General features: G+C 34.9%; 1 protein-coding gene across 1 annotated transcript in view; it reads left to right on the plus strand.

Moving 5' to 3' along the window:
• LOC149786031 (E3 ubiquitin-protein ligase rnf213-alpha-like) overlaps window positions 1–16259 on the plus strand; it is a 451244-nt gene that overhangs the window by 314007 nt on the left and 120978 nt on the right. The window contains exons 71-72 of the mRNA XM_089978103.1: window positions 5139–5321; window positions 11821–12090. Coding sequence (XP_089834229.1) covers window positions 5139–5321; window positions 11821–12090 — 453 coding nt within the window. The remainder of the gene's footprint in view (window positions 1–5138; window positions 5322–11820; window positions 12091–16259) is intronic.

Here is a 16259-nt window from a genome sequence, read left to right on the forward strand (position 1 = left end):
CATGGCAAGAGATGAAGTCTGGAAAGGACATTCTCCTTTTGTTTGACAATTCGACAGTTGTCAAGTTCATATGAAGGCAAGGGATAACTATGTCCCCTGAACTCTGTCTAATGGTTTGAGATTTTCTTAGATGGTGCCATCATCCACAGATTCATATTAAAGTCTTCCAAAATCCAGGCAGGCTTTAATGTCCTAGTGGTCTAAATGTCCTGATGAAATCAGCCAATCCACACAGAATGTTCCATTCACCCCTTGATCTTTAATTGTATCTGTACCAACAGGGGTTAACTGCTTGTGGACATGATTTAACTGAGGTGGAATGTCAAGGTTCCAACTGTCATCTCGCTAATCTTGAATCCAAAACCCAGGCAGTTGATACTTTTTCCCAGAACTGCATACAGTCTCATTGCCTTTATCTCATTTCTAAAGTCTAGCAGAAAGAAAAAAAAACCCAGAATGTTGACTATTCATGATTGCTGTCCTGAAGTGATAAAAATCTTTAATTGACCACCTCCTGAATCAAACAGTGGCCTGTTGTTCATTGTCTCCTTGTCTGCTGAAACAACCATATGGGTTTTCCTTCTGAATCCAAACATGTTGAACCCATATACCTGATCAGAGAAAAACATTTTGTTAGAGAGAATTACTCAGCAAGAAAGATTGTCCACTTGGAAAGTGCATAAGGTAAATAGAGGGTTTTAGTTACAGTAGTGCAAACAGGGCATATCTTTCCTTTCCAAGCCTCAGCACCACCAAAAATTTATATTCTTAGTTATAAGTTTTCAGACACCTTTAATTTTTTCATAGCAATTTTGTATTTTACCATTAGTTGTCAGACAGCCATGGTCAGAAATTTATTGCAATTTTCAGGCAGTAAATAAGATCAGTGACAGTTTTCACTAAGAAACAGATGGGTAAATTAAATTTAGTTTAATACAGCACACAGTGTTTGAGAAACAAGAACAATGATGATTGATACAGCCTCCAAAAGACTAGCAGTAGTTGCCATTTTCATTAGTTTTAGGTTATATTCAATATAACTATTATTTGCAAGGTGACATCATTTTATAGGTATGATAAAAGAGAGTGTTGTATTAGTTGCATGAAGAGGTTTTGTTTTAAAACAAGGCATTCCTATTGCCTGAGGCTGCACACTGACTTGACTGGTGCTCAATGACATATGTGAAGGTGTATCCAAGGGACTATCTTGCAGAGTACTCACTGATGTCTGACAGGCAGAAATACCGAGCCTAACCTCATGTAGGTTAGGGGGCATATTTGTGAGTCATGATGTCATCCCCAGATGAAAACCCTGTCTGCAAACTGGCACTGTTTGATCTTGACCTCGTGACCCAGGTGGGTCAATATCTAAGGGCTTAAGGGGTTGTGTCTAGCTGCCATCTTGAGTTCACTTCAGATTTTCTTTATAAATCTGAAGAAGGTGAGCCATCTTTGAAAAAGCTGGCATAATCATAATTTCACTAATTTTATTAAGTAGTTTTGCCACTGACCAATTTTTAGGCAAATGAGGCCTCCCATCATTGTCTGGTACAGGCCAATCTATGACAGTAGGACCCTTGAAAAGTGGAAAGCTAAAACGGTTTATCAGTGGTATAAAAGAAGCAAAACAAAACAACTATCCTTAGAGTCAGCAATGCACCAGCAGAACAGTAGACTTTGTGAAGTAAACAAAGTTATGTAACACAAACATGAAATCCACTTGAAAGAATGAGGCACATTCCTCCTGTGGAAGTGTAGTATCTAGATGAATCAAAGTTCTACCATCATGACATGGGAATATTCAGAACTATATCAGCATTTTACCACTATGGCATATGTAGGAGTCCTGAAAAAGACTGACAAGCTCCAATAAAACAGAAAACTTGAACAATGGATGAGAAGATAATAAGCAAAAACAACCTGTCCGATGTCTGAACTGATCACTGTAAATGAATATCTGCTACTTGGCTAGCACATATACCTCATTTCTGATTGGCTGATAGTTGATAGCAACAATTGTGGGAGTGACTTTGGCTGAACGGACCTTGCATAATAGACTTTGACTAAATACTTGTCAACTCTCACGCCTGGAAGAAAAAACTCCAGATTTTTGGGGTCCTTCCATGGCTAACTCCTGATCCCATAATATCTCCCGATTTTTTGCAGAGAACTCCCAATTATTACATTATGTCTGTCGATTTTCATTTCTCAAAAACAAATCCTTCACAAATAGATATATCATGTACAATCCACAGAAACCATGTTCTAATTTATCACCTGTGAATATTGTTGTGACAAAATAATTAATATCACACTTCAAAAATGTTTTTCTTCCTTCAGTAAATAGAATGTTAACTTTGAATATTATTCACATAAATTTCATGTATTTTTTAATCCCTACAACAATACTATAGAAAAAGAACAAACCACAACAATAAAATTGTCACCAATTAGTTTCAATCTGATGAATGATCACTATGAGTGCTGTGTATTTTTCTCTACAAGCAAAATAGCACATCCATTCCCACCAAAGAAATTTACACCAGTAAACACCTGAATTCCTATGCCATATATATTAACTTTAATTATCATGATTAAATTCAAAGCTGGAATGAAAAAATATAACTCATTCTATATGTTCCCTAAAAGAACTAATCCAGAATAAACATTTTATTTTGTAAACAGTGTTACATGCCTTACAAATTGACCCTAGGGAAATAAGGTGGAATATAAAACATGGGAATAACAGTTGCCACATGTACATTGACTGCAGATTTGAATTGTTAAAATGAAGTCATAGACATCATGAGTTACGACAAAACAGGGCATCGTTTATTTGCCAATCAATTGCTGGTGCTTACATACACAAACTTAGTAGGTTTCTTTGAAGTATATCGGAGAGATAGTCCTTTTCACAAAATAAGTGCAATGAAAAGGATTAACTGTTAATTAGTCACACTGACTTTATTGCTTGTAAAGTCTAACCTTTAGCTGTTGCACAGTTTAGCCACAGCTGACCGAAATATGAAAAGGGGTTATGTCCTGGGGAAAATAAGGCATGTCACAGGGAGAACAGCATTTCCCATGGCCCCCCCCCCATTTCACCTCTAAACATGATTAGGTGAACATCCATAAAATTTTGAACCACCCCCACCCCACCCCCGGAATAGTTTCTGCACTTCCTTTGAGAATTTCTTGCATATTGGACAAAGAAGATCAGTCAGTATTTATTGAAACCAGCACTTAAAATATGTTCTGTAAAAACCTCCAGATTTGAGGTCTCAATCTCCCTATTTGGCTTTTGAAAAGTTGACAGGTATGTGACTAGCATCCATCTTTGTGTAAAAGTCTAAAAACCTATTAACTGTTTACATTCATGGTAAACACCTACAAAGAACTTCATTTGCTCCATTATTGCACAAAATCATGATTATCATTACTGCTATCAGTCATCTTTATTAGTTTTAATGTTGAGCATGGCAGTGAGATAACAAATACTAGCTGTAGCTGGTTCAAAGTTTTTTTTTATTTGCCATTCTTTTCTATGTACAATCACTAGACATATAATGTTGGAGAGCATGTGTTGGTGGGGAGAGATACCCAGCCATAATGCCAAGTATGCTTATGGTATGTCTCTGCATCCTTTTGTGCATGTGTCCATCAACAACTGCTTGTAACCACTCTGGCATACATACTTCTTATTTACTCCAGCATCCATATATCTTATCCAGTCAGGCATCAGTATTTTATTCAAATAATGAACATGGGTTTATACGAATCTTGGGTTTATCCTGAAATAATACAAATCTTGGAAGAGTTCAATAATGAGCAAAATGCATGAATATTAATGAGGTGATCTTATACCTTAATGGCTAACTTTGTTACTTCTATGCTGGCTATATTTCTGATCCAATTTTAATCAATCATGTATGTTATGCTTATATCATTAGACTCTCAGAAGAGCAGTGAGCAAAATCCATGCATGTTAATTAGGTGGTCTTTCATCTGATTGGCTGAGTTTGTTACCATTTTCTCTGATCCAAAAGAATCTTTTTGGTTGGTAGGGTGAACCAAAGCCAAAATAAAAAGAGACCAGGATAGTACAATACCTCCACTGCCGTTGCATTCTTATACCTTTAAGATCTTGGACAAATTCATTAAAGAGCAAGATCCATGCATACTAATGAAGTAATCAGGCATCTGATTGGCTGCCATTGGAAGTCATATTTTTTATCTGATTCTGATCAAACTTAAAATATCATTTTTATTGTCATGCTCTTGGATGGGTTAAGTAACAATGCTAAGAAGATTTACTCATATTAATGAGATAATCTTGCATCCGATTGGCTGACCTTGTTACCACTTTGAAAGCCATGCTTTTACATTCTTAAATCGTTAAGATAATTAAGTTCAGTAATGAGCAAGATCCATGCATACTAATGAGGTGCTCTTGCATCTGATTATTTCAACATGTTACCACTCTGGAAGCTATATTTATTATTTGATTTTGATCATTTGAATGATGTAATACTTTTCTGTTACTATTGCCAGATTCTCTCCTCCCTTTCTGCACTGATGTCCCACTAATTTAAGCTGCTCCCTCAAAATAATGATGAGGGCCTTCACAAATGTCCCATGTCTGGGATGTATCGGGTTCTCCCAGGCCTGATTCAGTATTATGGAAGATTCTGTTTTCATCATTCAGTCTGGTATTTTCCTCCTGGAAAAGTATTTGCTATACAATAGCAACAGGTAAATATTACATCACTAAAACATTAAAATTATTTTTATCCCCTCCAAAAAGTTTCATTTATGTCTACCTTGACAAGAACAATTTCACAGCTTGTAAGGGGACACAAATTGCCTGTCAGTGTAAAGAATCTGATCCTGGATTATAGTGCTTCTGACTGGAAATTTATCAGCAGCTTTACAATCTATTTCCAAATCCGTGCACAAAATGCATTGATGTTTTGTTCTGTTTTCATATATCATTTATTATTCTGCTTTTTGTATTTGTGCTTTCCATTTTCTTTAAAATGTATTCATTCTGCATTTTGTTTTCATTAATTTTTTGCTTCCTTTCCAGTCTTGTTTCACTGGTAACCTTAATTTTATTTTAATGGGGTTTTTTTCCTCAGGCAAGCGCTGACTTGTTCCCACTGTGAAGACCACATTGAAGGTATTCCAATTGTACTGCCATGCAAAGACACAATTTGCATCAGATGTTACCGTGACGTACAAGCTCTTGACAATAAGGAATGCCCGAAGTGCTCCAGAGAGATCCCAAGTACATTTGATCCAGATGCAGCTGGAAGAAAAGGGTTTGTCACACAAATACATTTGCTGAAATTCTAGGAAGGCTTTGCCCAGTGCTAGTTTATCCAAGTGACCACTTATGCCAAACTCATTTGACCAAAATAACATTATATGTCTCTTTACATTTTTCTCTCAGCTGGATGTTAAATTTCCAGGTGGCATAATCTAGCACCTTTCCATAGCCTTCAGGGCCTTTTCTGAGATTGGTGTAATTTTGAAGATAAAATTAAAGTGGGTATGGGGTAAGGTTGATATTGCAACACTGATACATTGTTCTATCAGCCTGATCAGTTTCTTTACTCTGCATTATTATGAAATAGGTGCAAAATACAAATGATATGACATTGAGTCTCATGTTGTTTATGTGTGTAAAGTGATGTTTCCAGGTTGTGACGGAATTTAAAATAATGTGAGAATAATAGTGAATAGGTCCTCTGATCAAGAAAATTATCTGTAAGGAATGTCACTAACACTCAATCATCTTCCACCATTCTTTTCCACAATGAAGCATAATGTGCAAAACATCAGAATAAAAGACTGTAAGCATTTCTGCTTTAAGCCTGATTAAAATGTAGCTACATACCCTGTTTAACATATATGAATTGTCATTGAGCTTGCTAAATAAGCAGGGTTTGGCTGCACTAAACACTGCTTGCTATGAAAGGCAAGTTCTTCTTTTTAAGATTATATACTTATTCTAAAATCTTCAAGTAGATGCTTCCAATACGAGATCAATTTACAGAAAATTATTTTTGGCCAAGGGTTTTGCCCATTTGTGTCCCCAAAAACATGGTTTCCTGGACCCACTTTTTGGTACCTTTGATGATTCCCGCCCCCAAATTTATATTTCCATTTCTATTTTAGTTTTTTGACCATTCTCATCCCTGTCATAGTGACTCTAAAACTAAAACTGTGCAAAATATCTGATCAAAAATTACAATTCCATAAAGGAAACAGCATGTCCTCTAATAAATTGTATACCCTTGCCAAATATTCATGAAAGCATATAGCATTTGGCCTGTTCATTCATTTTGTTTTTTTAAATTTGATCTTTGGAACAAAACCAAAAACATTTCCCATTATCACTCTAATTGTACCATAATGTTTTGTAACAAACATTTTAGAATCTCTCTGTCAATAACTTGAATGTATTGTACATGTGAAAGTAATGAAAATGAGGATGATATTTCAAACATGACCTACATTATTAATAAACATAATGATTTATGTACTTCCTTGATGCCCATGAGGTCACATTATACCTAGTATCAGTGGGTACAAGAACAGGGTAAGGATCAAAGAGATATAATTGCTGATTATCCAGCCCATTGGTTTATAAGGAAAAGGACTCATATAGTTGATGTTGCTATACAAGGACTCTGTAATAAAACTAATTAAATGAAACACATGAAGATCAAACAGTATACATAGATTAGGACAATATACATAGATTAGGTATTTCCAAATCTAGGCATAAAGCAAAGCACCCTGAAAGAATGTTTGAAAAAATTGAATACAAAATGTCAGTACGTAAAGATAAGACCACAGACTCTACAGGTGGTGGAATAATAGCTTATGTTATGGACAATATTGTATACAAATGCAGAGAGGACCTAGAAACCACCAACACAGATGCTATTTGGCTAGAAATTAATCAGAGAATTCTACGGCCATTTCTGGATGGTTTTGTTTACTGAAATCCTAGATATAAAAGTTAATCAAAAGATAAGTTTTAAACTTTCATTGAGGTCACGCTTATTGAAAATGAATTTTTATAATATGGGATTTTAATCAAGATTTAAGGTACAAGTCCAAGAAATTGGTTTGATTTTTGTGGAGTCTTTTGAATTATATCAAGTAGCTAGGGATCCCACAAGAATCACATGTCACTCAGTAACACTTCTTGATCATATATAGTGCAGTAGACTTCAAAAAGTAACAAACATCTCCATGCCTAAAATTGGTCTCAGTGATCATTTTCCAACATTGTTCACCTATCAGTGTAAAATGAGTCCCTCTAAAGATGACCACACCCCTATTGAATACAGATATTTTAAAAACCTCAACCGGGACAATCTTTTATGTGATTTGAAATTTAGGTACCATGGAATACAAAAAAGATAATTGATAATTCAAACAAAGCCCATGACACCAGAATGAAAATATTTAGAAATGTAGTTGATCATTACTTACCTATGAAAACTCTAACCAAAAATGGGTGATGGCCAATATTACTAAAGCCATGAGGTCAGGACAGAGCTAATGCTTAGGAAAATGAAAGCAGTTGCAAGATGTTGAGGAACAAAGTTACAGAACACATTTTGAAAAAAATTTGATTTTAACTAGTCCATTTAATAATAATAATAATAATAATAATAATAATAATAATAATGCTTTATTTATAGAGGGTGACTCATTAGTCAAGGACTATTCTCCCTTGAGGCCCTCTTAAGGAGAGTATAACAATGCACATTATATGAAGATAGCAATAATTACTGTTTATTTTAACATGTTTAGTGTTAAAATACTAAATTCCATTATCTATTAGAAACACATACATGCTCATGATATCTTTTCTTAAATACTCTAATATTTTCAGCAGATTTTACATGTAGTGGAAGCTTATTACACAGAACTGTACCAGAGTATTGGAAACTCTTTTTAAATTGCTCTGTTCTTGGTTTTGGTGGTAGAAGGTTTCCATGTAATATTGATCTCAACTGGTATTGTGTTGAAAAAGGCCTGAATAAGTCCTGAACATACTCTGGTGCAGTTCCATGTAGACATTTATATAAAAGAACTGCCTTGTGAAAATCTATCCTGTCATATATTGTGGACCATTTGACTTCTGTAAATAATGCTTCTGAAGGATGCATCTAAAATTACACGTGCTGCTCGTTTCTGAAGTTTATAAATCCTGTCAAGCTCAGATTTGGCACAGTTTCCCCATACATTAGAACAATAATCCGTTGTTGGAAGAATATATGACTTGTAGTATAGATTTCAAATTTCCATATGTAAATATTTCTTGATTCTGCTGAGTAGGCAATTTTGGATGGCAGCTTTTTACAAAGCTTATCAATATGGTCATTCCATAATAAATTATCTACGGACACACCTACAAGCCTTTCATGTTTGACATTTTCTAATGGATGATTATTTATTGCAAGAGTTTTGGGTTCCCTGACTTGTGTAGCTTTTGTGATGTCCCCAAAATCATACATTTTGTTTTACCTTCATTAATTACCATCCTATTTTGTTGTGCCCAGTTTTGGACTCTAATAAGGTCTGAGTTTAATCTTATTTGAAATAACTTAAGTATCAGAACTAGATGTATACAAGATTGCATCATCTGCAAACAAATCTGTATTTGTGGATTCATTATTTAATGGGAGATCATTGATATAGATAAGGAAGAGGAAAGGGCCCAAAACTGAGCCTTGAGGGACCCCTGAATGAATAGTGTGAGTTTGAGAGCTAATATTGCCAATGCTTACATGTTGAGACCTTTGTTTTAGGTATGATCTAAACCAGTTTAAAGAAGGATTGTCAAACCTGTAACAGTTCAACTTTTGCAGCAGAATTTCATGATCAACAAGATCAAAGGCTTTCTCGAAGTCAAGGAAAACAATCCCAGTCATATGTCCATTATCCATTTCCTTCAGTCAAAGATAAATTAATTTGGTATATTCTGTTTGCCATGAGTGGTACTTTCTAAATCCTGATTGTGCTTTATGAAATAGAGTACATTTCAGAAAATTTATAGACCTGAATGGCTACATGCTTTTCAAATAGTTTTGACAATACCTGTAGAATTGATATTGGTCTGTAGTTTCCTGGATGCTCATTTTCTCCTTTCTTTAAGATGGGTGTAACCTTTGCACTTTTCAGTGTGTCTGGAAAATTACCACTCATTATACTTAAGCTTAAGATATGCGTTAGTGACTTTGTTATTACTGGTACAGCAATTTTAAGAATTCATGGACCAATACCATCCAGTCCAGAGGATTTATTAATATTCACCTTAAGTAGCATATAAAAAACATCAGCTTCACTAACATTAGCTATTGAAATATAATTATCATCAGGAGTTTTAGCTCTTATAAATAATAGAATAGCATCAAGATCAATTGGGATGTTAGTCTGGTTCTGGTTTAGCATGACTATTGGAGTGTATTACAGCATGCAAGGCTCAGATTAGATGTCAGCATAAGCAGATTATGATATAACAGTGCACTGTTAAGAGGGTTTGTCAATATGAACAGGCACCAATCTGGTGGCCTAGTGGTTAAAGCGTGCGCCTTGGATGTGGGAGGTCACAGCCAAGTCATACCAAAGATTTATAAAAATTGTACTTAGAGCACCTCGCTAGGCACTCAGCATTAAAAGGTTAGTGTTAGGACTGGTCAGCCTGGTGTCAGGATAATGTGACTGGGTGGGACATCATGCTACCTGTCTGCGGCATGATGCCCCATTGCTAGACATCACTATAAACTGCCACATTGCAGACATCGTAGTGATATGACTGAAAAATTGCTAAAGCTATGTTAAAAATCAAAATCACACACACACTCAATATGAACAAAGAATTTATTTATGTAACGATAAATTCCAGTGCATTTTATATCCAGTTTGCAGCTTCCTTTCCTGATGCCTCTGAATTTAAACAGCCAACAATGTCACAAAAAAAGAATTACTAGATGGTAAATTTTGTCACCAAGAAGGAAAAATGTCACAATATGTGGCACTGGAATTAACTTTTTAGTTGGGTTTTTTGGGTACTCTTAAGAAGAAACAATATTGTTTCATGTGCAAGAAAAAAACATTGTAAATGAAATTTCATGAGCCATATCATGATCATTTTATTTTAATATTCATATGTGATCTCTTCCCCAAATAACAATAAACTTTTCAACATTATTTTTCATACTTTTACATGCACAAAAATTCATTTTCTTATACGAGAAAAAATACAGGCATATGACATTTCGGGAGCAATACCATGATCATTTTATATCCAAATTCATGTTATAACAGAGTGTGCTATTGCGGGGTCTAACTTACACAACTTAAATGGATACAAAAACCAGTGAAAGAGGAGTTCACATAAAAAGTAAATACAGTATTATTTACTATATGGCAGGCAAGGGGTGTACCAATTATGGTACTCTTGTTAACTAATGAGTCAGTTTTTCCATAGTGAAGACACCACTTTGTATTAAGCACTTAAACATTATAATCAGAGCTCTCAGGGACCCAAGATACACATGCAATTTTCAAATGATGCACCATTTCTTCCTGTAACATTTCTCATTTATCCCAGGGTGCTCCTTTTTTTCACAATCTTGTCAGCCATGGCCAGTCTGCAGAATAACTAAAGGCTAGACTTAAGTAAACAAACAAAACGTCAGTACAACTAATTAACAGTTATTCCTTATTATTGTAATGATATTGTAGAAAGGACTGTCAGCCTCCAAAGGCTACTCAGATGTACTTCAAAGAAACCGTGTTCTATTGAGAACATATGCAAGCATCTATGATTGATTGATTGGCAAATAAGCAATGCCCTATTTTGCTGTAACAGTGATTAAATTAATTGTTGATGATGTGAATATAAATCATGAATGTAATCAAAGCTATCACTATTGTCAAATCATTGATATTTGAGTATCAGTACATAAAGCTTGTACATATCATGACAACAGTTCATATCTGTAGTCTCAAGCTACATGTATTTAGGTAATGTACGTATATCAAGATTAATTCATCTTTTCTAAAGAGCCCATGTTATATCCTACCTTTATTCCTTAGGATCAGATCTTAAGGCATTTAACCCTGTTTACTAATTAACTTATCTATTTTGAATTATTTATGGGGCATTTGTGCATAGGCTGCATGGTATATTTTTTTAATTCCTTTTTTGCTTCATTTAATGATGAATTTCATTTTTCTTTAAGCAGGGGGGTGTAATGTCAGGTGTTTATTCATGCTTCTTTGGTGGGAATGGAGATGCTGTTCTACTTGGCAGAGTTAACAATAGAGCATTCTTAGTGATTATTTTTTGGATTGAAGCTGATTGTTGACGATTGTATTGTTGAGGTTTATATTTTTTTTTAATGTTGTAGGAGTGAAAAATATATATTTACATGCATATTTAAATTTTTTAACTTAACATTTCTATTTACTGAAAAAATATTTTGTTTTTAGTGTGATGACTTAGAATTGAGTTCGTATTGTATTAAAATAATGAGCATGTGCTTTTCCTTTGCCTTTCTGTTCTTTTGAAAGTGAGAGACCCCTAAGTTTATGCCAGGGAATTTCAGAAATTGGCTGGAGACTGAGTTCCATGAACGAAGAATCCAGGACTCATCCTGAAATTCTGTCGAGAACTCTGAGTTTCACTTAATTTGAACACATTGCTTAGTTAATATTTTTAGCATCATCATTTCTGTCAAATAAGAGCTGTTATCAAGGCATCTTTTAAATTTTTCTTTACCTTATCAGAAAAGAAGCTGAAAAGTTCAAGGAATACCAGAGTAGATGTAACAGTTTCTTTATGGATGTTGTGACACAGCTGTGTTTTGCTGACAACACTGCTCCATCAGATCAGGTGGTTGACAAGTTGCTAGGATACATCACCATGACAACAACACCTGGGAAAGAAGGAACAATGGAAACTCGTCAGTTGACAAAGGAACTGACCATTTTCAATGACTGTGTAGATCCCAATCCAGTCTTTAGATCATTCCTCCTACAGTTACTGCTCAGAACGAGGTCAGAATGCAAACTTTGTTTTTATTTTAATGTTACAGTAAATATTTACAATTGTCTCTGGCTGACTTTCTTAAATTGTAGGTAATAAAGAATGCTTATTGGATTCTGCCTGCTTTTGAATGTAGATAATAAAGAATGATCTTTGGGTCCTTTTGACTTTCTGGGTGTAGATAACAAGAGTGGTTTTTGGATCCTGCTTAGTTTTTGAGTGTAATTAATAAAGACTGGCGTTTAGATCCTGCTTACTGTCTGGGTGTGGTCTTGGGATCCTGCTTGTTTTAATTTGTGTAGGTAATAGAGACCTAGGAGAATCATGTAAAAATTGCTAACTATAGATGTGGACCTGCCATCCCTTATGATTTGGCTTTAGTACCAACAATTATCTGGTTAGACTTGAAACATTCATTTATGATGCTTTAATAAAGAAAGAAGATTTAGTAGCTGTTTTTTTCAACTTGGAAAGGGCCTATGATACAACGCGGAAGTATAGAATAACATAATAGTGAGTGACTTGTACAGTCTGGGTCTAAAAGACCTTCTTTTGTATTAGATAGGGAATTCAAAGTATGCATGGGCTTCACACCCTCTGATATGTACGAGTAACAGATGGGTGTGCCCCAGAGAAGTATTTTATCGATGCTTTTTGACATCAAAATAATAACAATACAGAAAGTGTTTTGCTTCTGGTCTAGATTGCTCACATTATATATGATTTCTAATTTGTTATCAATCAAAGCACAAGTATACAATTGAAAGATGATTGCAACAAAATATAACAAGATTCAAAATTGGGTCACTGTCAATGGTTCAGATTCTCATAATCAAAATTAAGATGCATTTCTGTCAGCTATTAAAACAGCACGCTGATCCTAAACACATGCTGGTTGTTGTTGATGAAACAAAGTTTTTAGGTCTTGTCTTTGACAGAAAACTCACCTTCATTCCATACATTAAGAAATTGAAAGCTAAATGCTTGAAACCCTTGATTTACTTAAAGTAGTAATGCACACTGATTGGGGTGCTGATAGAAAAGCTTTTCTCATCCTATATAGAACCTTTATTGGATCCAAACTGGACAAGGGTTGTGTTGTTTATGGCTCAGCCAGAAAGTCAAACTGAAAAGTACTTGACCCAATCCACCATCAAGCAATACAACTCTTGGGAGCATTTTGGACATTCCCATTTGAAAGTCGTTTGACTGAAGTGAATTAGTAAGTCTTACAAAAGTGACCCTTAAAATACTGACGTATGGAATAATAGCAAAAATTACGGAAATATGGTGGTTGTTGTAAAATCCAGATATTTGTCTGTGTTTGATCAGTGACTTGGTTTCATATTAGAATCAATGGAGTTCATCAGGGAACCAGACTAACATGACAGGAGTACCTCAGATGCTTTCAACTGCACATATTTTTCATGCAGAATGTCAGCACGATTAAGCTGTTTCTTACACAATTATCTAAAATGGTATCTAAGAAATGATATACGTTCAAAACCTCTTAAAATGTTTATATACCAAATAAGCATGAAAAGGAATTTTTGGAGAAAAAAGCAGGAAGTGCAACAATTACATTGGGCAGTTATTTTTTTGGACATTGTATTTTGATTTGAGTTTGTTATTGTGGCAGGAGATATGATTACCATTGTCATGTGAAATTGAAAAGCGAAGAATTATGTCTGAGGTGCAAGAATAAAGCTGAAAGAATACATGAAGCCATTGAGCTGCAATAGGGTTTTTGGAACTGCAGTTTGTGAAACTATTGAAGGTAATTTTGGTCTATCTATTTTACAAACCTTTTAGGTGAAAGAAAGGTTTACTGCATCAGTCTCTTATTACACTTCTGAGTGTCTAAAATGCATATTTTCCAACTTGAAAATATTAGTACATATTTTATTATACCTCACTGATAATTAGTCATGACTGATATTTGCTGCCCTACTTACAAGATGTTGTTAGGGTTGTGAGGCCTGTGATGGGTTAACATTTAACTTTGTACACTGTGGTGTTCCAAAAACCCCAAAACTACAAAATGCATGGTTAAACTTCCACACTATCCACACCTTGAAATCATTCCACTTTTGCATTCTGTTATTACCTTTACATCAATAATTTTCACACAGCAGAGTCCAAAAACATGTACCATCCAATAAGTAAGGGCATGAGTTACTGAGGGACCCTAAAAAATGAAGTGGGTGCCATCTTGGCTAAGGCAACAAGAAGACACTGAAGAGGGGGGTAGCAGTGCTGTTTAATGGCTGAATATTCATTTATATTCTCATTCAGAAGTGTAGTCAGTAAACAGCTCTTTGTACTGAAATTGTTCACTTTTATATATTAAGTAAATTTCCAATATAACCAATCTCTGAAAGATCACGGTTTATAACACATCATGTACATGTGTGCCTCATTGTGTAACATCGGTTATTTATCACAGCTGTTTGATGTTAAATGACAAATTGGGTTGTTATACTTTGTACATTACCTATGCAAATTAGCAAAATGATCTCTCCCACAGCAGAATTTGACTTGACACATCACCCTAGCAGGCCTATTGTCAGCCAGTTAAGTAATATCTGAAAGGTTGTTGTTTATCTCGGACCACATTACTTTTTAATTGCCTCTGTATCAACTATATGCCCAAAGGATGGGTTTAGCCGAGCTTTGAGCAGGACTGTTTACTGTTCATACATACTGATAACAGGCATAATTATATTGCAGAGGTAAAAATGTTTTTTGCTGTTTTCAAAAAACTTTGCACCTAAGATTCCTGAAAATCATGGTTTTCAAAACATGACTATGTCAGGTGGGCAATTGGGAGTCCAAAATCATGTTTTCATGTGACAGCACATGTTATGGCAGCTATGATGAATGAAATCCCATACTTATTTAAAAAGTGTCTGGGATTTTGTTATACTGTCTGTCTGTTACCATCTTTTTCAACTGGATGGACAATCATGGTACTTTGCCCTTGTGGTGAGCATCATTCTTTGCTCATGTGCTTGGTGTGCGCTGGAAGGGGTCAGAGGTCAAGTGTATTAAACTGTCAGTTAAGATGATGTTTTAGAATAATTTCTGACCAAACTTCAAGTATGCAGTTAATACAGAAAGATGCTTGATATATGTAACAAAAATTGCATTGTGACCCCAGGAATGCTGTATGGGGAGGTTGGGTGAGGGCAAGAGTTTGGATGTTGGACTATGCAGTGAAACAGGTGGAGATGGTGAAATATTGCAATTGTTTTGGTTTCAGAGTGCAATGTTTGAAAAAATAAGGGAACTTACAATGATACAATAGCTTGTTTGAATTAATTCTACTGGATGTAGGGGGCTCTTGGTGGCTGAGTTGCCTAAGTTATTAGCCTTTACGGATCATTGACATCTTACTTCAGTCCATGTTGGTTCAAGTCTCAGCTCGACCAATGTGGGTATGTCGAAAGCTTGCCAATAGCTTCCCATAGTTCAGTTATTTTTCCAGCTTGGTGTTTTTCTGGGTTCTTCCTCCATCTAATATACTGGTTGCCATTTATATACTATTATGTACTGAAAGATGGCATTAAACCCACAAAACCAAATCAAACCTACTGCCCATAGACCAGAATAGCTTATGGGATGGTATGTTGTCCATTGTACATAATCTGTCCATCCATTAGTAGAAATTTATTATCACTACACCTCCAAAGCTACCAATGGAGGATTGACATGTAATTTGTTACACACTCAGACATCCATTAGGGCCATAACAGAGGGCATGTTGAGAATTTCTTTATTGCTACTCCTCCTGAATGGTTGGCCATATCAATAGACTTATGATAATAATGGTAAAAATAATGACTTTATTTAAAGAAGCTCTTTTGATCAACTGACCAATCTTCAATGATGCATTTCTACAATATATATATATATATATATATATATATATATATATATATATATATATATATATATATATATAATGCAAATTTTTTACAAAATGATGTGTTTTTGGACAACAAATGCTATTAAAAGCAAGACATTTGATCTACTGCCACAATTTAATATGCAAAAGGCTTTAAGGATGAGTGCTTACAGGATTCATACAAAGAGTAGTAGTGAACATGTGTAAAATGTTATAGGTGAATACATGATAACAATGTAGTAAAAAGTAGTAGTACTGAATTAAACAAAATCA

This window comes from Sinohyriopsis cumingii, chromosome 12, assembly GCF_028554795.1.
Source record: "Sinohyriopsis cumingii isolate HCF-2022 chromosome 12, ASM2855479v2, whole genome shotgun sequence".
NCBI classification, from domain to species: Eukaryota; Metazoa; Mollusca; class Bivalvia; order Unionida; family Unionidae; genus Sinohyriopsis; species Sinohyriopsis cumingii.